The following is a 21,374-nucleotide window of genomic DNA, read 5'->3' on the forward strand; positions in this document are numbered from 1 at the left end:
AGATAAAAACATGATTTATTACACTGTACAAAACCAAATTCAGAACAAGCAAGTGCAAGATATAGTACATGGTTTATTTTTCTATACATGTTATTTGTTAAATTTCACTGACAAACCCAAAACTTCCCTCATTTTTCCTTTACCTGCCTAAGCCAAGAAGTTGATTTTGTTCTACAGGATAGATGAAAACAGCCTCCTGGAGATCTGATTACTTGGCAGAAGGTGCTTCAGCTCAGATTGACTTTCAGTGTTTCCCATAGCTCGTAAAGATTTGTAAGATCAGAACCTCAGCTGGTGGCATCAAGTCCTGCCACGGTACCACTCTAGCAACAAGTACCTTCATTCTCAGATTTCAATAATGGCTTCTTCTTAGAAGATGAACTAATGCAGCTGCATTTGTATGCATACCAAACAGTATAAATGAAGGCTGTAGCTACCATGGAAAAAAAAAAATTAAAAAATCACTTTCCAGTAGCCCCAGATCTGTCTTTTGAGTTATGCAGGATATGCTGAGTGAGGTGGTATGTTTCATAAAGTCCTTAAGAAAAAAAAAAAAGTATTTTTTCAGAATGTATGTACAAAGATTGGTTGATTTCCTTCATTCATAGGTTCAACAACAGAAACAACCACAGCTGTATTTTACTCACTACCTCACAATGATTAATACCACCCTTAGTAACTGTTGTATTAGGAGTTCAAGAGATTATTGGCCTGTTCTTTGTAAGAGTGCAAATTACATGGAGGTGTTTTGAAAACAGTGGCTTAAAGAAAGAAAGATTAACTAAAAACCCCTCCTTTGATTCCTGTAAGAGTAGTTTAAACTCTTCCATACAATTTTCAAAACTCCCACACATAATTTTAACAAACTATTAAGGCATCAAAAGAACGGATTTGAAGTTGAGATTAAAATGGTCTTTCTTGAACTTGAAAAGAAGTCCCCTGCAGATTTCCTGACAAAAAAAATTTCTTACTATGTCTCCTTCTCCTCAGCTCTTTTCTGAACAAAAACAATACACCAAATTTTAAACCTGGTATTTTCCCCCAGTTTTTTAAACTACAACAAAACATAACACTTAAATATATTGCACAAAAAAGCATAATGTAGTCTGCCTGACTTCACAAAAATGGCCACAGACACAGGAGAGCAGCTATCAAGCATCTCAAAATTTGAAGAGGTCAATGAAGTGCTGAGGAGATACTGGCATGAGACATGTGTTTGGATCACTGGCTGTGCAGGGGTGTCCTGTATCCTGCAAAATAAAGAAAAAAAATTAAGTTCTTCTTCTACCAACAATGTCCTCCCACTCCCAATTAAGGAAAAAAAAAAAGGCAAAAATTGACATACAGGCACATGCCACTACTTCCATTGTAGACAAAGTGCTAGGAATGCTCTTTTTAAGGATTTTTTTCTTCAAGTGCTTTGGACTAAGCTGTTAAGAAAATAGTCCTTTCCAGTTTGACCGTGGTAGTACAGCATAGCTTCAGATTTCAGAAAAAAAAAAAAGTACAAAACAACCAGAGATCAGAGATCTTGAAAGACTCATTATATTCCTTATCTGTTGTTTTTTTGTTTTGCTTTGTTTTGTTTTGTTTAGGGTTTTTTTTTTTTTGTTATCGTTGTTTTGGTTTTTCTTTATAAGGTTCATTAAAAAAAAAAGTTTGAAGTCCCAGTCATAAGAGTTCTTCTACATTTTTTATTTTTCTTATTTCCCTCTTTATTTATCTTTTTCTCCTCTTTCATTCATACATTTTCTCCACCTGAAAGCATTACCTTAAAGCAGAAGGTAAATTTGGTATGCTTTAGCAGGAATGGATGGAAAGGCTTTGTCATTACAAATTCACTAAGGCTGCAGTGATTTCTTTGGTATTACAGAAACTTGAGCTCAGGACATCTGCCTGATTATTTAGCATTCAAATTCCTCTTCAAATGAGAAGTTCAGTTCTGCACCTTATTAGAACCCTCTAAAAGAAAGGAAATGCTCAAGGTGCAATGAGAAGAAGGTTTGAGACAAGTCCATGGAGAGGTTAAATGCTTTCAGCAGTGTTGTAAGGCTCAGAAGCTGAGGTCCTCCTCAGGTGGTAAGGGGTTTCATCTCCCTTTTCTACCAGTGCTGAGAAATTCACCATGTGGGTCAAGAAAACTAAAGTACAGTAAACATGGTAAGTAGATCAGATCTCACTGCATTCTTAATTTCTTTTGTTTCCAAAAATACGTTTATATGCAATTCATTTAACAGAAGGAAAGAACCTATAAGTGAAATTTTCTTACTTGGAAGCTTACATAAGGAAATTGCTGTCAAAGATGCCATGTTCCTTTCCAAAGTCTTTGCATCAAAGGGCAAAATACCTTTTAAGTACTACTCGGCTCTTCCCCTGAAAATTGTTACTCTTCAGACACATTATCTGTGGTTTTCCATCAAGCCTATGGGTGACTGCATGAAAATATCATGTGATACCACTCCCTCATCCTTCCATTTTTTTAAAAAATTCCTTTAATATCACCTGAGAAACAATAATTCATAACACATAGCAGGGGAAAATACAAACAAAGAACAAACAGATTATACCCCAAATAGAACTGCCTACTTGGGAAAGCTGCAGATGGGAAAGAACAGAAGACTGTAGGTGTTAAAAGCTAACACCTTCATCTTGGGATGACATTTGCAAGGAAAAGATACATCACAGCAAAAACCACTCTCAAAGGTACTTGCTAATGAGTTATCATCTTCCCTACCCATTGCCATGTCAATGTCATGTCATTACTTTCATAGTTTCTAGGAAAAAAACACCATCAGGATTAGGATTCTGGTAAAGAAGTTAGCATTTATCCCCTTTTAGTGGTTATATATAATCCTAAATATTTCAGACAGAATTTCTAACGTGCTATCTGCTTTGTTCCACACAGCATCATAAAAGTACTTTTGAAAGCTCTGCTCAGTCAGGAATTACAGTCCAAATAAAACTCAGTAAGACTAATTCTTGGGGGTTTTGGCTATTAAAAACAACAGAAATAGCAATTTAGCAGTGGGGAAAAAAAGTGGTAACTAAAAAGACGAATCACAACTTGCCTGTAATTATGAGTACACCTCCTTCCAAGAAATGTGTATTTCCCTTGAAATTACATTTAGGAAATAATAGTAAAATTATAGATTCTCAATGTATCTACTTAAACCTAGGCCAGCATTCTTTTAAATTAACAAGAGAATTTACCAGGAGATCTTACTAGCAGATGTACTTGTTTTCCTCCTCAAATTTTATGATAACTGAAAACTAAGAAGCTCCCATAAGAGCTTTGGAGCTACAACTCTTTTCTCTATAATTGTTTCTACCATTTCTTCATTCAGAAAACAAAATTATAATTGCCTCCCCCCATTCTTCCAAGATATACACAGCCATTCATAAAAATGTGTGTCTGCAGTATTCCAAATGGAGAATCTTTGTATTAAAGAAAGTTATCTGAGATTAATGCTGCTCTTTTCATATTTAAGTACTGGACTAAATACATCAGAGTGGAGAAAAAAAAATATCCTAACACTGAATGCAAATCAACCTATTTATTAGCAAATCTTGCTGGTCTCTCTGACACCATGCACCTGTGTTCATTAGAAGCTGAATCATGGTCCCTGGTTTAAATGGCATTACCAGGGAAAATTACAACAATAAAAACCAAACCTGATTAAAAATTAAAGTGGAAAGCCACCACCATCTTATCTAATTGGGAAACAAGAAACAAAATATTCCTGCTCCTACACTGATGTGGGAAAACAAAAATCAAAACAAGGAGCAAACAATTAGAAATTAACACATTATTCATTTTGACATTACAGAACAGTCAGCAATGAAAACACGAGACACACAGGAAATACCTTGAGTAACAAAGCAAGATGGTAATCCTTTGAAATCATGAAGAAGGAAGCAGGAAGGAGAGCCATAAAGTAAAAGAAGCAGAGTTAAGGTTCATTGATGCTAAGGTTCATGCACCATTTAGAAAAATAGGCTTTTATCCTTGTGGCAAATCACAAGCAACCAGAGAACCAAAACCACCACAAGCCCCAAGAGGAATGAAAACAACTGTGAAGCAAATCACTTATGCAAAGCAATTTTTTCTTTTCATAAAGCCCTTGTGATTTAAAGAAGAAAAGGTATTTCAACTTCTATGGCTATCTCAAAGATAACTGAAATGTGCCAGTCATGGTCACAGGCTTTAAACAAATGCAAGACTAAACCACCGCTTCTTGAAAGCTCTTAAAGATTTCTTAAAATTAACACTAAGATTATTATGCCATACTGAAAAGTGAGAAGTCATTTGCCTACTTGTACTGTTGGCTAACGCAATTCAGTAGCCATGAGCCCTTCCTTTTGCAAGGCTTTCTTTAACAGGACATAAAATGCAGGACTGAAAATGTCCTGTGTGTAGCCCTCATGTTGCCAGCAACTACACTGTATAATCCATTTCATAAACTGATGAAAAAATCCAGGCCTGTGCTTTGTGGCTATTTCATAATCTTGCTGCTTTGGTTTACCCATAGTTTACCCATAACTGCTTTCTACCACTTATTTGCATTAAGGCTGTTCCTTTGCTTTGGGAAATATTTAAGCTGTCTCACATTTATTCATCCCTTTACTGTCTCTGTGAAGAATTTATGGAGCGCAGCCACATTCCTTATTAGCTGTAACACCAAGGTACCACCATTAACCTCTGCTACTCTTCCTCATACTCTGATCACTTAAGTACTTTTGCTCTGCTTCTATTCCAATGTTTTGCTTTGTTCTTGAACAAGAAAAAAAAAAAAAAAGGTGAAATAACAAGAAGCGTTCACCTCATTGCCTGAGGTTCTGAATGCCCTTGAAATGAAAAGGTGCCTGATTTTGGAAGGGTACCATTAGAAGAGACTAAATTTTCACACACTCTAGACTGTTTGAAGAAGCCAGTGCTATTTCTTTCAAGATTCAAACATTTGATACTTTTTCTCTGTACAGTAACTATGATTTCTCTTTTAATGACTTTGGTATTTTCAGGTTTTTTTGAGCTATACAACCAATGGAATTAGGTGGAGAAAAGTTCCAGTGAGAATATAATTCTGTATGCTATAGATACAAATATATGTTAACCTCTCACATACCTATTTAATAAGGTCTCATCAAGTATCAAGTATGATACTGAAGCTTGAAATGATTAGTCAAAGCCTGATAAAAGTTTTCTGAATAAGAAATATTTTCATCCAGCTAAGAATTTTGCTTGAACTGATAAAGTATCTGCTGCCCCAAGCTTTGTTTCTCATCTCTCTTTAGAAAGCTTGGGAAAGGATACAGGTACAAGTGCCTGAAAAAGCAGAACTGTTTCCCCTGTAAACAGAGGAACCTGTCAGACCAATGATTAACTTCTTAGGATCCCTGCCAGTCAGGGTGCCAGTTGTTAAAAAATAAATTTGTTTTAACAATCTGTTTCAGCCTGATCAAACCTTTATTTTAAGACAGGGACAGGGCTTAGATTCCAAGACCTAGAGAAGAACTGCAATGCAGGCTTGCAGGAACAGTAAGAGTGGGAGGCACCTCAGGAGTCCTCCAAGTCCATCCTTCTGCTCAGCACACACTAACCTATGAGACCAGGATGCTTATCCAGCCAGGTTTTGAAAACAAAGGATGGAAACTGCACAATCCTTATGGTCAAGCTGTTCCCTTGCTTGCCTGTCCTCACAGCAGACTCTTACTTTCCTCTGAACCAGTATTCTCCTGCCTTTCCTCACAAGGCAAGTCTACAAGCCCACAAGGTCCTCAAGCCTTCCTGATTATTTGGGCCTCACCTGAAGTCAATCCAGTTCTCTCTTTTTTTTTTTATTTTTTTTATTTTGTTTTTTAATTATTTTTTTTTTATTGAGGATCCTCAGCTGGATGCAGAATCCCAGAGGAGTGCCAAATAAAAAGGCATAATCACTTTCCTCAATCTGCTGACTGTGCTCTTGTTGAAACAGCCAAGACCAAAGCCTGCTACAGAATTTTAGTGCAGAAGCATGCAATTCATCCATAACCACACCACCATCTTAGGACCTGATTCATCCTGGAGATTTGGGCAGTAAGCACTGGAATGGTGACCTGGTCATTCCATTCATGATGATCTGCTCACCAATCCAAGCAAAGTACCTTTACAACTTGCTGTTTTCACTACAAATGTAAAACCACAAAATTAGTGCTATTATTCCAGCAGCAGAATAGATTGGCCAGGATAGCAAGACATCTACCTGCCTGCACAGGTCTACTGCCTCGTACTGTCACACACATCTCCAAAAAGAAACATTTAATTCCAAACACATTTTAGTCATTCCTAATATTAAAGTGTCATACTGTAAACAGCATTAATCCTTTACTCAGAGCCAGACAATTCAAACAAATTTGATACCAAAAATGCCAAACTGCATGCATTCTCTGTGCTTACCTTTAAAATTTCCACTTTGAAAAAGGAAACTATCTACACACTGAGCAACATGATGAAGACTGATTGCACTATAGTATCATTCTTGAAACAGGCTCCTCAGTAAATGCCTAGGCTTTTCACAGCAGAAGGCAGTTCTGACTACCTGCTTTTCTACTATTAATTTAGCAAAACATGTTAGTTCCTGGAAGGGCTCCTGTGGTATCAAGGGTACTCAGCTTCAAAGATAACATTGTTCAGTAACATGCTAGTTTATAAAAGCTAGCTTATTCTGTTAGACAGCCTAGTGTTTTCTGTGGAAAATAAAAAAAGCCCCAGTGACATGCAGCTCCTTCTAAAATTACAGAAAGATGAAACAAGCAATTCATTTCTGTGAATTAAATATTAATATTTTCCAAGATTTCTCAAACATTTTCTGCTCTTTGCTGTCTACTTGGCACTACGCATATCTGGTCTTTGAGATGCAAAAATAAAGAAGTCTCAGTAAGTATAAGACTAGATTATAGTGCAATACAAAGCAAAAGAAGGACAATTACACATGAAAATGCCTTACAGAAATTAAAATAATCTTGTAAGAGACAATATACTTAATTGTAAATTTCATAACCAACACAAAATGCATTTTGAATGAAGTTTCAAATACTCTTCTCCAAGGCTCACATGAGACAGAAGAAAGACTTTAAAAAAAAGTTTTACACCAATGTGGTAGGAATACCTTAGTAATAAGCTCTCATTAGAGACACATTGATTGTGGATCCATCATTAGAAAAGGGATATCATAAAATGGCTAACTTAATACAATTTCATAACAACTTTCCCTAATACAAAAGAGATAAGATGACAGAGTGCAACTCTTCCCATGTAGCACTTTTCTTTGCAATTCTAAGTACTGAGGTTATTTGTATATCAAGAGGTAAGAAACTTAGGTAAAGAACAACTTTGGAATTTAATATTGATGTTATGTGGGATTTCTACATAGGATTTAAAAATTTGGTATCAGTTGTTCAATCCCATTATGTGTGATAAAGTTGACAAGATGATCTTATTTTTCCTTTCAGCTGATCACCAGTAGCTATTTCAACTTATTTCTGATTACTTCCAAGCTCTTACCTTCCAAAACAGAATACTACAGTGTCGACAGAAATGCAAGGTGTCCCCATACTGTTCCTTTATTGGGTAATATTTCTGAAGTGCAAAGTACATCAGCTTCCAGTCAATGTGACCTTTCTCGGATAGAATCAAATGCCTACAAAACTGGACATAAAATTCATATCTTCCTTTAAAATTGTTAAAGAGGTAGTCAAATCAGGTAGAGGACTCAGAGAAAAAAAAAAGGTTAAAATGAAGTCTTATAACTGGAATTCTTTGAAGTCATTAATCTAACATCATACATCTCTGAAAAACAATGAAAGAGATCAAGCCACAAAAAATGGAAGGTAAAACACTAAAACCAGGAGAAAAACAGATTTGCCAAGAAAAAGTGGACAATAAGCAACTGATCTAACTCCACTGTCTTGAAATTACTCTAATTAGTCAATAACGATGTAACAAAAGCAATTGAGAGCCAGAAATAATTAATTTTATACTTAAAAAAAATCAGGAATGAGATTTAATTTTTTTTGTGCATTACCAATAGTGTTTTTTTGTTAAGACAGTAGCTGTGGGGGGTTTTATCATGCCATTTTAAAATTTAAAAACTACAGACATGATTGTTTTTTCACATTTCTTTCTAGATGGATAGCAATAATCAATGATGGATGTATGTCTTGAGGACATAATCAGCATGTAAGGATTGGAGGCACAATGTCTATTTCTCCCCATCATAATACACAGCCAAGGTTTATGAAGTATGCAGTATTTGTAAAAGGCTTCTTGTTCCACTCAGTGTGGATTAATGCTAACACATTAAGGGCTTTCTTCACTCAGAAGATGACTCCTGGATGGAGAAAATAGTAATGCCTTTGTGATTTCAGCTACACTTTGCTTTGTTTGATAATAGCTTCCTTGTGCAGAGTTCTCAATTTCTTCCAAAAGTGAAGTGCTCTACAGATATCAAGTGTGTTTTTGTGGCTGTTTCAATAGTTCAAATATACTGCAAACAACAGGAAAAACAACCTAACACAATTCTGTAGCTTGCAGAGGTAGTACACTTTTAAACAAAAAAAAGCAGAGTTTGACATTGGAAAATAAAGTCATTAGAATTGTATAATTAATAACTTGATAAGAAATTTAATGTGAACATTTAGGAACGTATTGGAAATAATGTGTGGAAGTGTCCTTCACAAGGCTAGCTAATGCTACTGAAATGGTCAAGGATTTCCCCATCTTTACCTTGGTGTAAAGACTTCCAATCCAGACAGTTTCAGTACAGTTCAGTACAGTTTACCTCATCTACCCTTGAAATCCATTCAATTGCTACAGTCAGCTTAAACTTCTTATCCCCACAACTTCACCTTGCATTCTTCTGAGCTGCCCCTGAAGCAGGGCTTTTTAGTTTGCCTTTGTCTATATTCTCCATGAAGTTCATTCTAAAGCCTTTCATCTCACCAGAATTATTTGGGTCAACTCCATGCGAGTTAATTAGCTTCACTTCTACCTTTCCTCTTATAGTAATAATTAATCTGTAGAAACCAACCAAATGGTACCACTTCATCCCATAAGATTTAAGAGTGACCATTTTCACGCCCTCCAGTCCAGAAAGTTCTTTCTCTGCTTCTGATGTGCTAACTTCTATTTTCATACCTTTATTTTCAAGTAGTCTGATTTTCTCCCAGCATGTATTTCTTTCAGAAAGCAAAGACAGTTCTGGAGGCATTCCTAGGCTACTTAAATGCTTTCTGAGGAAGTAACTAAACAGTACCATTTATCTTCTTAGTCTTAATTTCAAAATCTTAAGCATTAGCTTTATTCTTTTTTGAAAAAATTCAATTCTGGCTCCACTAGACTATTCACATAGCCTAAAAGTTGGAGCAATCTGCCTGCTTACCTTGATTAGTAAAATATTCTGCTTTAGGTACTAGAATAAGCAATACCTTAAAGCTATCCTCTACCACACTTGTTGTGGATTGTGTAGTAAAAAAATAACATCTTATGGTACACTTTGTTTGAAGTAATGCAAGGAAACAGCCTGTTAGTTATCCTAAGCTCACAGACATGCTGAACACAGTTTTAAGTATGAACCAAGCCCCCTCCCTGAAAGAGAACTTTCACTATTACTTCATATTGCCACATTTTTATCTCCATTAGGGTGAGTTCACACTTCATTATCAGTATAACATATTGCAAAGATGAGTGCCACATTTCTGCAAGTGGCAGAGTATTTTACCTGTTTTTCTGCAAAATGGTACTGGCAGAGTTTTTTCCACAATTGCCTGTCTTCACTGAGCATGTACAAAGTTGGGGTCACTTGACCCAGAGTAATAATGTCCCAGCCATCTGAGAACCTGTATAAGATGTTATTCAGCATGTGCAGAGGAAGATCACTAAGAGTGAGACCATTGTTGACTTCCTGGAAATAAGAGTTGAAGATTTTTAACTAAAAAAATCATGACAGCATGATGAGATTCTTACTTTAGAGGTATCTTATATATCTTAGTTTAGTTTGTACAAAACCACTGATTAATATCTATGGTTATTTCTGTGATTATTTGATTACTTGGCAACTATTACTCCTTAACTGCTGTTGTTGAAAACTTAAAATGACTACAGGTAAAGGAGGAGCTACAGACTGTTTACAGCTTTCCTACTGTTAAATAAACACATCTTAAAATCTTTATTTACATTTCAAGTAATTTAAAAACACTTCTCATAAAATAATTTAAGATCATACAGTCTTCTATTCCTTTTTTGAGAAGTGTCCTAAAACCTTAACTTTAATAAAGTTATGAGCCAATTATTTATAATTTGTAGGATAACTACAGTTTCTCGATTTTTGTCAATAAACAGAGCACATGTCAACGTGTCTTAAGCAACCAGAGTAGAGAATACAGTATAGAATACAGAACTGATGAGCAGAAATACAGAATGACATTATACTAAGTCAGAAGAACACAGGTTCATTTCTGAAGTCTGGAGACAGCTCCTCTTGCATGTAAATAACGAATTCTGCACGGGGTGACAGATCAGAGCACTGAGAAAGTTTTCCTTCAGAGCATAAGCCTCTGCTCAAGGTTTTGTTCAAGAGGGTAACCCACAGGACAGCTCCTATCTTACTGAATCTGAAGCCTGTGCTGCCTCGTGGCACAGAGCCTGGCAGGGCTGGGGCAGTGTCCCAGCTGGTGAGGGACCCCACCCCTCAGAGCTGCCCTGCTGCAAGGCACTGGCAGTGCAGCAGCTCTACTCCAGCAGGCTCTCACCTCAACTGATTTCACAACCACTCATCTCACTTACAGACAAGACTTTCCACAGTGTAATCTGTTATAAACACCTTTGGGACTCTCATTCTGTTCAGGAATGTGTGAGCATTACAGAGGCTACATTTCTCATCAGTTATTTCCATCTGAGCTGTCCTACACTGGTTGAAGTGGCACAATGGAAAGAAACAAATGCAGTGACTGCAGTGTCCCAAAATTGTCTATGCTGTGGTTGCCTGGCATATCAAAACTGCTGAGGTTGGGTTCCTCACTTCTCCTTTCTATTCCAAAATTAGCTGTTATACCTGGCACACACTGCAAGGACAATTTCAAACTTGCACAGCTGAAAGCAAAGGGATGAAACAGTTGCATGACTTTACTGTTAGCAATTTTATTGCAGTTTGTCTTCCTCCAGAAGTAACCCAGACAGCTTAAAAAAACCTGCCTATCACCAGAAGTTTCCACTATAAAAACTTGGAGCAGTGCCTACCCCATGCTTTTAACAAATCTGCATGATTAGAGTCCAGATGCTGAAGTCATTATCCATTTTTTACAAAAACCAACTATGCTAATGAACAAAGCTGTAAAACTGCTATTTAAGTATTTTATTTGTTTTCTTGATCCACATCTAACATTCCTTTTGTATTTGTATTTCTTGTATTTACTTTGGAACTAAAAATTGGTAATTTTTCTATCTTTCACAATCTAGAGACAAACATTTTGAAATGTATTTGTGTGAGAAAAAAATTGCATCTATACACCTCTACCAGAAAACAGGGGTACAGGCACTGTAAGAGCCCTAATTAGAAAAGAGCTATCAAAACATTAGAAAATTAAGTTGACTCCACTGAGTTTAATTTTGTATTCTCTAAAAATAAAACAACTAAAATACTTTAAGATACATTTTAAACTTTGTTCACATAAAGATCATAAATGGATGTTCAATATACTTCCCCTCCCCCAATTACAAGCATGTGTACCTTGTTCATCTGGAGGTTTTTTAGTTGTTGTTGCCACAGAAGGATGGTTTCTAATCGGCATATCCAAATATTAATGTTCCCTACCAACACTGATTTTCCAACTCCCCTAATAAGTATACAGAGAGTAGAACTCAGATCCTGCAGAAGATCTTTGATTAATCGTGGGTTATACTGGTCTTCCATGACTGGAAAGCAAACAAAACACAATTTTGGTTAACTCAGTTAACCATGCTAATACAGCGAGATTGAGTTAATCAACACTTTTTTAGATGAACTAATTACAAGCCAACTGTTATCTGCCCTAATTCTCACAACATTCAGTAATGCTGTTCCATAAGCACAAGATCAATAATTAACAATTTCACAGGTGAATTTGATGTAACATTTCATGCTACTGATTTAAGCAACTTAATACTGAACATCTAGTAATAAATAAAATTTCTTCAGTTCGAAGCTGATAGCATTACATCTCCATTTAGAGTGTTTACCAGAATTTTTTTCTTTCAATAATACAAAATAGCTTTTCTAAATTATGTAATAAAGAAAAGCAGTCATGCAGTTTAAATCTCAGTATGGCATGCAAATTGAAAAACAAACCTGTTACTAATCTAAAAGCTATCACATTTCAAAGAGTACAGTTTAGCAGTACTCGATAGTTTCTGAACAGAATCTGTCATTTAACTTCACATGTTTCAACAGACATGATTCAACAATCAAGAGAAAACAACTTATTGAAACTGTAAGATGGGAAGTACAAAACTTTGCACTAATTAAATATGCTATTGATTTTTCCTACAATGAAAAAAAAGTTAAAGTTAAAAAAAAAATAAATCAGCTTATATCTTAGTCACAGCAATTAAACTTGAACAAGCAGATTACAAAACCTTAGGTCTTACCCTTCCGCACAATTTTGTCCAAAATGTTAAAGTAGTTCTTCTGTGCAGCACCACTCAGTGAGGTTAACTGGGATTTTGCAATTAACTGCAAAAGCTAGGACAAGAAATTATAACTCAGAAGAATGATAGAAGTGAAGTCAAATACACACTTTCAGTACATAAGTCCACCTACAGCAGCTTTGAGCACTGTAACTTGTGTGATGTGAAAACTTAAGTACAGAGTTGAGAAAATGAAGCAAGACAAACCCCATGCATCCCATGAACAACTCACAGAGATACACATTTCTATACAAATACTGGTGTTTGTCTCTGTGCCAGAGCACACAGAACACACTTTTTATAAGCTTAATGAAACAATGGAAGGAGTCTCTTTTGAAAGCTTGCAAATAGAAATGTGGCTGAGTCCTGAACACCCTGACAGATTTGGTGGTCAAGAACATCACACTGAACTGATATTAACTACCAGACTTCTGATTTTTGAGTATCGTACTGGTCAAACTCTGGTGTGATGGACAGGGAGGAAATGGTGTTTCTCCCACATTCAAGTCCCTGGTACAAAAAATTACAGTAATTTAATAAAAATCAGTATATATATTGCATAAGTAACTTTCCCTAAACTATACAGTAAGGATCTCCTAACTGTAACATTTCTCTCTGAGACCATTGTGCACAGGAGGGTGATAAGAACAGTGGAAACTGTCTAGGATGGAGTAACCAGAATAGTTTAATCTCTGCCTGCATGTGAATGCTAAACATGAACTACGAGAGGCAGCCCTTGCTCCATTCTGAGACCTTTGCTTTTACATTTTAGATTGTTTTGTAGCTGGTAAGGACTATTTCCTCTTCAACAAAAAATGGCCTCAGTATGAAACAAGAGAGACTTTGATGTTATGACTATATTGCAGTGATGGGAAGCATGGCACCATGCTTTACAATTGTGATTCATAATGCTGAGTTCAGAAGTGTTCTCTACAGGTCAGAAAGGGAAAGCAGGGAGCAGAATCCAATATCCCCTACTAAATGCCCTAAACACCAACTTGCAGAGCAACAGGACAGCTTTGTAGGGCAGCAACAACTGTTGGCACTGAGGCTGAAGAGAGACTAAGCCTGCCAAAAATGATTTTGTATCTTCATTTCTAAAACACTGATTTGACACTACTCTCAGCATTAATTTTCCTTTGGAGGAAGAGAGAATAAACACACCTGTTCTCTCCCTGATTTAATAATGCTCCTTCTGGCTTCTCTGCATGATCCCTGAGAAGACATTATGTGCTATGAAAGGAGGAAATAATTCTCCTGATGTACAAACAATCGATTTAAACAGGTTTTTGAGGCCTTTTAGCAGGTGCATAAGTACAGGGACCTGACATACAAGTTCATCCTCACTGATATACACACAGCCATGGTTTATGTTATCTACTAGAGATTATAATGCTGAATGGAACAAATTTTTATTCAAACTGAAACATTTGGAAAAAAGTCCATCTATATAAAACTCAAAGTATCAAATCTTTAACAGCTAACAAACAAACTACAGCACAAACAAGAATGGGAAAACAGCTGATCCTACCTCCTTCCCCCACTGCCTACCATAAAAGGGTCTCAGGCAGACATCCATATTAACTTTTAATAATAAATGGGAGGTTTTAGTTGGAGAATCAAAATTGATTATCTTTGTAGTCTGAGATCAAAGAAGAGCTATGCAGTAGGACTTGGTATTTAGAAAAAGCCTTGATTTATATCTTGCTTTCTTAAATGCAACAAGCAGAACAGTACACATAAAAGTAATCCTCATTGTGTTCAGGCATAACTAGGAATAATCCTTAGAGGAGAAGAAATAAGAATTGCTTGACTGCATATGATGAGATCTGCACAAAACCTCTCCACCATCAGGAACTTCAGGGATGTAAATAAAACTTGTACAAAGCAGATGGGCATGGGATGACCTGCTTCTTATATTCAGTCTGAGCTGCAGACTGGCTTAAAACCTCACGGAACAGATTAAACATCCTTTTAAAGTCTCTTTTGCAAATTCTCGTATTACTGATGCACTCAGATGCTCTAACTTATTAGATACAATACCACAAGTGTTCCTCAAGTCAACAACTTCTACAGCTACGGAATGAACAGCAGCTGTCATTCATATTGATCCTGCTTATTAGCAGCTCTGTAACTTTTAACATCTTAGAGGTACAATTCCTGTACCTGTAGATGAAAGGCAGTTTGCCTCCATCACTTCAGAGGTACTGATGCACAGCTCAAGTTTTTTGTAATTCTAAAACATCTAAATTTTTTAAAAGGTTCTTGCTTCTAAAACAGCATTACAAAGCAATGTTCTAAACCACAAAGTATACATATACCAAGAAATCTGCAAGGTAGACAAAACAGGGAAGTAACCTAATGAATAGCCTGGAAGCAGATCCTTTCTTCCTCGTTTCCTTTGGTCCCACATCTCTTGTTTATCTGGATGTAAAATCTACTGTCTCAGCTTCCTGAGGATGGGTAGAATGCGTTTTCTCTCCAAATACTCCACAGCCTAGTGGTAAGGGTGTTCTCATATGTTTATTCAATTTTGATTTGTATCTTTTCAAGCTCTGGATCCATTCCAACCTCTGTGTTATTTGTGAGCAGCCACACCACTGAACCGAATGCTAGTCCTGATACATCTCATGTTTGAGCTTTCCTAGGATTTGGGAGAAATACTTTACTACCTCAAGTTAGTAGGTATTTCCACATAGGCAGCTGGTTAGGAAATTAGGGCATGACATCATGTGGCTCCCTGAAGCCCAAGTTACATGGTTTTGGAAAACAAGTAGATAGCACTGCAGTCCAGAACTTAAGAGGTTCCATGCACTTAACTCTCAACCTAAGACTACACCTGACCCAGAGAAGCTAACATAGTAAGAAAGGAACTTTCCAATGGATCATGAGATTTGTATATCATAACTGTTCCTATAAACTTCATGTCATTACGTTATTTGTAACAGACAACTGGCAATGAAAATGATTTCCAGAAAAAAACAAAAAAAGAAGACTGAAAAAGCTGGAGTCTTAAGTTTTAAGGGATGTTAACAAAGGTAAATGCATATGTATCTATAGGTAAAAATAAAAATTAATTAAAAAGAGTTCACTGAATCACAGGACTGTTATAAAACTGCAGAAAAAAGAGATATTGCAGAATATTTACACATCAAATACTCTTCTGGAAATTGCTATTTTAAGCCTATTTAAGACATAGTAAAGTAACTTTAAGATGTACTACACTTTGCTGATTTTGTTTGTACAGGAATGATGAGAAGAGAGGTGACTATGAGAAGAACAACTATGAGAAGAACAACTATGAGAAGAACAACTATGAGAAGAACAACTATGAGAAGAGAGGTGACTATCCAGGCTGATGAACAACAGCTGAAATTACCATCAGTGTCTCCCTGTAAATATACAGCATGCTGGCAATCAAAATCCTCCTACAGCTATAGGCTTTCATAGAACAATATAACAACTTTTCAAAAACAAACAAACAAACAAACAAAAAACCTTAAAGTATTTTCACGCAGTATAAATTACATAGGATATTTACACAGTTACAAATCATCAGCTGCTCAGTGCAAAATGATTTCTTTTGTACACACAGGCATATCTGCAAATGCATTTTTAAATTAAGCATGTAAAATAAAGATCTTACTTTGACCACATAATTGAACCTTCTGATGTCCTGAATTGCACTTGAAAAGTCTAAGCGGTTAAATGCTTCTCCCAATGTGCAATAGCCATGTCTCTGAGAAGAAGAATAAACACACTTTAAATGGAAAGAAACAAAGATAAAATTGAGGGAAATATTCAGCAAAGCACTCTGCCATGTACCTTATGCTTACATATACTGTGATCCCTGGAAGTACCATGTATGTGGACTGAAAATGTTTACTTTCTTGTAGAACACATGAAACCAGATAAGCAGTTTGGAACCAAGAGGTATGATGCAGTACTACTCATCAGCAAGGCCTTTAAATTCACACTAATCATGCAATCTGTAATCACTGGTATCTGAGTGTCCTGGGAACCTGCTCCACTGCTGCATGGCCACAGTGCTGGTACTGTCTTGTGGACATTATGCTTCCCATTTGCCTCAGAACAAGGTAGAGCTTGTTTGTACAACAGCCTGAGCTTACAACCATAATCATTAACTGACTGAATTTATGTTCACATTGGAGGGTCAGAACATAAACTACTTGCTCCTGGGACTGGAATTACAAATGGTCTCAACATCTAGAGCAACATTTTCTGGGTGCTAGAACTTTAGGCATCATTTTTCTTAGGTGCCAATAGCAACAGAAATTGCATTTCTTTTGGTGCTTCTGCACAGGTGTCGTAAGGTGAAAATGGAAGTTTCAGATCTGTTGTGGAACTACTGAAGGTGGTAGTGGCAGCCTGAAATGACATGGGATCACATAAGCTGAGTAAATTTATAGCCAGAAAGCCACACAGAACCCTTGAAGCAAACATAATGAGGCTAGAAAAAACCCACATCCAGTAGGATACTTTCAGAGCAGTGTGCTAGTGTGCTTTTCAGCCCAGGGAAGTGGGGGATAAATAACTGTTTGAAGTTCATTCCTACACAGACTTCCTCAGTGAATTATGTGATGGTGGAAAGATAACAGTACAACTTCATAATCCTTTTTGTAACCAAAAGAAAACTTAGTTTGGATGTACCATGGTAGGACAGGAGGCAGTTAGCTTTCACTAATAACTAGCTTTCACTAATTAACTAGCTCTGTTAATTACTGTCTCTCAGTTAATGACCAAATTCAGGATCACACTGCTTTTTCACCCACTTGACATACCTGAGATCTAAGCATGCTGCACACTTCACAAAATGCACAACTTGGCTGGCTAATAGCAGTGAATTAACACTTGCAGAAAACAAAACTTCTGTTGAAACTTAAATATTTGTGGCTGCTTTCTGGCCAGTTATCCAAAAGGCCACATTTAAATACAGTAATGTAAGCACTCCCTTGAACAGCTGGGAGCACATTTCTGTGAAGCTTCAGCTCTACATTCCCCAATACATTACCATGACAAAATTATTCAAAGAGCACCTCCTACCTTGTTTCAGCAATGTACCTGCACCTGCTCTAGTTTTATTAATTTTCAGTGCTCTCCCATAGCATATTTCACATGCTTCTTATCAAAACTTTCCTGCTCTTGTAATTTTCCCCTAAACTTCAGTACCAAGTTTGGAAAAAAATTCCCTAGTTGTGACTTCACCATTTGAAGTCAAGTAACATTACAGCCTGTAAGGAAAAGTAGAGCCTCTGAAAATGGTATTTAGATTAACTTAAACTGTTGCTCTGAACTTTTTGGTTCAAGTATGCTTATTCCTTGCTACTCGTTCATATTACTACTTAACATAACTTTTTACTTTACTCTTTTGAATTTAAACAAGGAATTACTTGAAAAATATTAGCAATGAATTCTAACCATCCTTTTTTATGTTTCAAAAAAAATTTAAAAAGAAGGAAAAGTAAATGGTCTATTATTAGAAGACAAGAATCAGCTATCTGGTACACCAAAATATGTTGTCCACTCTCTGAAAGGATAAGAATCCCAAGCAAATCATCACACATCACATCAGTACAGGAAATTCTGCACAAGCAGAGAGGGAAAAGAAATATCCTAACATAAAGGTTATGAAAACCACTAGTGAATTATTTCAGGCAATTTGTGGTTTTGGCCTGAATGTAGTTTGAAAAATCAGGTTAACAACCTCATCACACAAAGCATTATGACTGCTCACAGTGTGTTATCCTCTCTTTCTTCTTGCCCTACACTTGAGATGGCACAAAGGGAAAGACAATTATTGAGGCTTTTGCAGACTCATGTAAGTAACTACGTGTATCACAGATGAAGATAAAACTGGAAAAAAGGGCCCTGAATCTGGTGAAAGGCTTTGCAGCACCCTTCAGATGTAGAGAGGCAGCCTCTGGGTGACTGGTGTGCAAGCTGAAGTTTTCCAGTGTCTCCTCTAAGCTCACTCCACACCACTATGCACTTCCTGAGTACAGTGCTCTCTGTGGTCTCTCTCAGCACCAAACTACAAAGCCAACTTCTGCCTGCATGGCTACAGGTCATCACACTCACTTCCCCCCCCCCCTCTCTTCTGGCTGGCATTACTGTGGATGGAAGACATCCTTAGGGATGTCCAAGTACCACTCATCCCAGATAACAATGGGAAACAACACAGGAATGAAACTCTATCAGGACTGTTTACCTCTACACACCAGTTGTATTTTAACTCTTGGCTCTCCAGGAGGTTATTTCAAGATCTTTGACGTTCCTCTCACAGTTGTATGATACAGTTTGTATCCCAAACTGAAAACATCTGGGCTTTGTGGAATACAAAGGTCATCTTTGAAAACTTGAAAATACTTATTGATATTCAAATTTACATCAGGATTCCAAAAATCAGGTAGCTGCCTGCAGACACCTTCTTTGCAGACATTACACTGGTTTTCCAACTGTTCTTTCAGTTTGAGTTCAAAGACACACAATACAGAGACAGACTTGGGAGAAGTAGCATCTAACTATTATGTCCATGTTTGCCAGTTCCCACATCTCTGCCATAATGACCCAGTAAAAGTCACTCTGCTAGCTGCCTTTACCTCACCATATGCAGATCTACTATGCTGCCAATGAAGAGAGATTTTAATATAACCCCTAAGACAACAGAGCACAAACATTTGTTTTTAATATACCATTTGTCAATTAAGAAGCACAAGAATTATAGGAACCGACTCATCGCATGCAGAACTTACTTCCCTCGTGCTTTCTTTATGAACATAAATCCACTTCTCACGATAAAAACCTAAAATAAAATGAAAATACAAGCATTTTTAGGCTTAGGCTTTAGGTAATGCCTTCTAGAAAGAAACTGAAAAATGACAGAAACTGAAACTCAATAAAATGCTTCATAGGACAGGCCAGATGGTAGAACAGTTTTTACAAAATAAGTTTACAAAAGCTGAAAAGGATGACTACAAATTTTCAGGCAATGTACTTAAAAAAAAGGAAGATTAAATAATTTTATAAAACCAAACACAGGAGTTGGCACACAAATGGCAGACATAGCACAGCTTTTGTTAACGGGGTACCAAGAACCAGTCAATTTCTCCTACAAAACTCCTGCAATTTTTAAATCCAACTGGCTCCTTAGCCACTTAACAAAAGTACAAAAGTAAGCAACCTTTCTGTTCCTGAAATCTCCACCCCTCTAATTTTCTTCTGTAAAGGTGCCTGATTTGCATCCACTCGCTGCAGAATGCTGCAGGGAAGTCAACTCTGCAAAACTAATAAAGGCAAATAGACTTCAGCTTTCAGAAGTCTGGTATGCTGTCAAACAAAACCACACTCTTACATTTGAATACTCTGAATCACTTCATGCTCAGACAAGGCTGGGGAAGATCATAGCTTTCTGCAAGATTATCTCCATTACAATTTTGGGAACATACAAATAATGGAGATAATTTCAAGATCAAGGCCTTAGAAATGCCAAAAAGTTGCTTATGAACTTACCTTTTCCAAATTCTCTACTTGCTGTCATACACATATTTGCAGTGTAAAGTACAGGTGATCTTTTAAAAAAGTGAGAACTGACAAAAATGGCTTTGATACTTTAGCTTTTTCAAAAAGATACTATTTTGAAGAAATTCAATAACTGTGAAGTCTTTGCCAAGAGCTATAGGTATAATGACAAAATATATTCATGAACTGATTCTTGAGATGTAAGACTAGTTGGAATTTGAATTAAGCAAAACCAAAACAGTTGCTTTGGTAAGCAGAATCTTCCATTAGACACCCAGATGAATTTAATCTAAAACTAGTCTGTGAAACAAAACCCTGGTTATTTTCAGAAGACATTTATTATTCAGGAATTACTGGTCAAATTAATTATATTTGGAAAATTGTATAACAAATGATCAATGCCACAGTTCAATTAAGATGTATCACTTCTGACATCAAAATTTGTTGCCAGTACAAAAGTAAACATAACTCAGAAGGCTACTCTGCAGATTAATATAAACGAATGGCTATTTTAAAATTTAACCTATGAGAGGGTTCTAAAATCAATTAAAAAACAAAACAAAACAGCCTTACATTGTGAATCTGTGTTATTCCTAAAATGATCCTTTTTTCTTTTCTTGGCTGCAAACTCACAATCTTCAGTACTGTATATTTCTTCATCTTCATCATCACCAGTTAAGATGCTGAAACAAATACACCTTATTAGAACAGCAGTGATTAAATATTTAAAATGCTTGTAGATTATCACACTCTGCATTATGGTCTGGCATCTGGGAAAAAATAAAACATTTTTGACAATGCTCCTCTTCTAAAGACTTTTGATGGCTTACAGCAATCCTGAGAGAAGCTGTCTTGCTCTTTTCCTCCCAGTGGAATACAAAGAATTATCTTCCTAGTAGCTACCTTGTAAATCATTACTGACACAAGGACTACGGAGGAGCCAGTATTAGCTGGACAACTGATTGTCTGCAGAGCTCTACTGTACAAAACATCATTACTTGAAATGGTCCAAGCCTTGAAAAACTGCACACAAAAGCCAGCACAGAATTACTACACAATTACTGTTGGCAGAAAGCCAACAAAGAAAGACACCTCTATTACTACTGTTGACTTTGGGGCAAATACAGTATTTTAACAA

General features: G+C 36.5%; 1 protein-coding gene across 6 annotated transcripts in view; it reads right to left on the reverse strand.

Moving 5' to 3' along the window:
* FBXO25 (F-box protein 25) overlaps positions 1 to 21,374 on the reverse strand; it is a 28,893-nt gene continuing 7,519 nt past the window's right edge. The window contains exons 3-11 of one of the 6 annotated variants that reach the window (XM_030448499.1): positions 20,810 to 20,919; positions 19,471 to 19,520; positions 16,344 to 16,436; positions 12,659 to 12,752; positions 11,763 to 11,947; positions 9,756 to 9,938; positions 7,541 to 7,684; positions 3,867 to 3,893; positions 54 to 1,250 (exon numbers count right to left, since the gene is read on the reverse strand). In XM_030448499.1, coding sequence (XP_030304359.1) covers positions 1,161 to 1,250; positions 3,867 to 3,893; positions 7,541 to 7,684; positions 9,756 to 9,938; positions 11,763 to 11,947; positions 12,659 to 12,752; positions 16,344 to 16,436; positions 19,471 to 19,520; positions 20,810 to 20,919 — 976 coding nt within the window. In that variant the 3' untranslated portion in view covers positions 54 to 1,160. Of the gene's footprint in view, positions 1,251 to 3,866; positions 3,894 to 7,540; positions 7,685 to 9,755; positions 9,939 to 11,762; positions 11,948 to 12,658; positions 12,753 to 16,343; positions 16,437 to 19,470; positions 19,521 to 20,809; positions 20,920 to 21,374 lie in introns of those variants that run through there. The other 5 variants (XM_030448498.1, XM_030448501.1, XM_030448500.1 and 2 more) reach the window with 5 other exon arrangements.

This window comes from Calypte anna, chromosome 3 (genome assembly GCF_003957555.1).
Source record: "Calypte anna isolate BGI_N300 chromosome 3, bCalAnn1_v1.p, whole genome shotgun sequence".
NCBI lineage: Eukaryota > Metazoa > Chordata > Aves > Apodiformes > Trochilidae > Calypte > Calypte anna.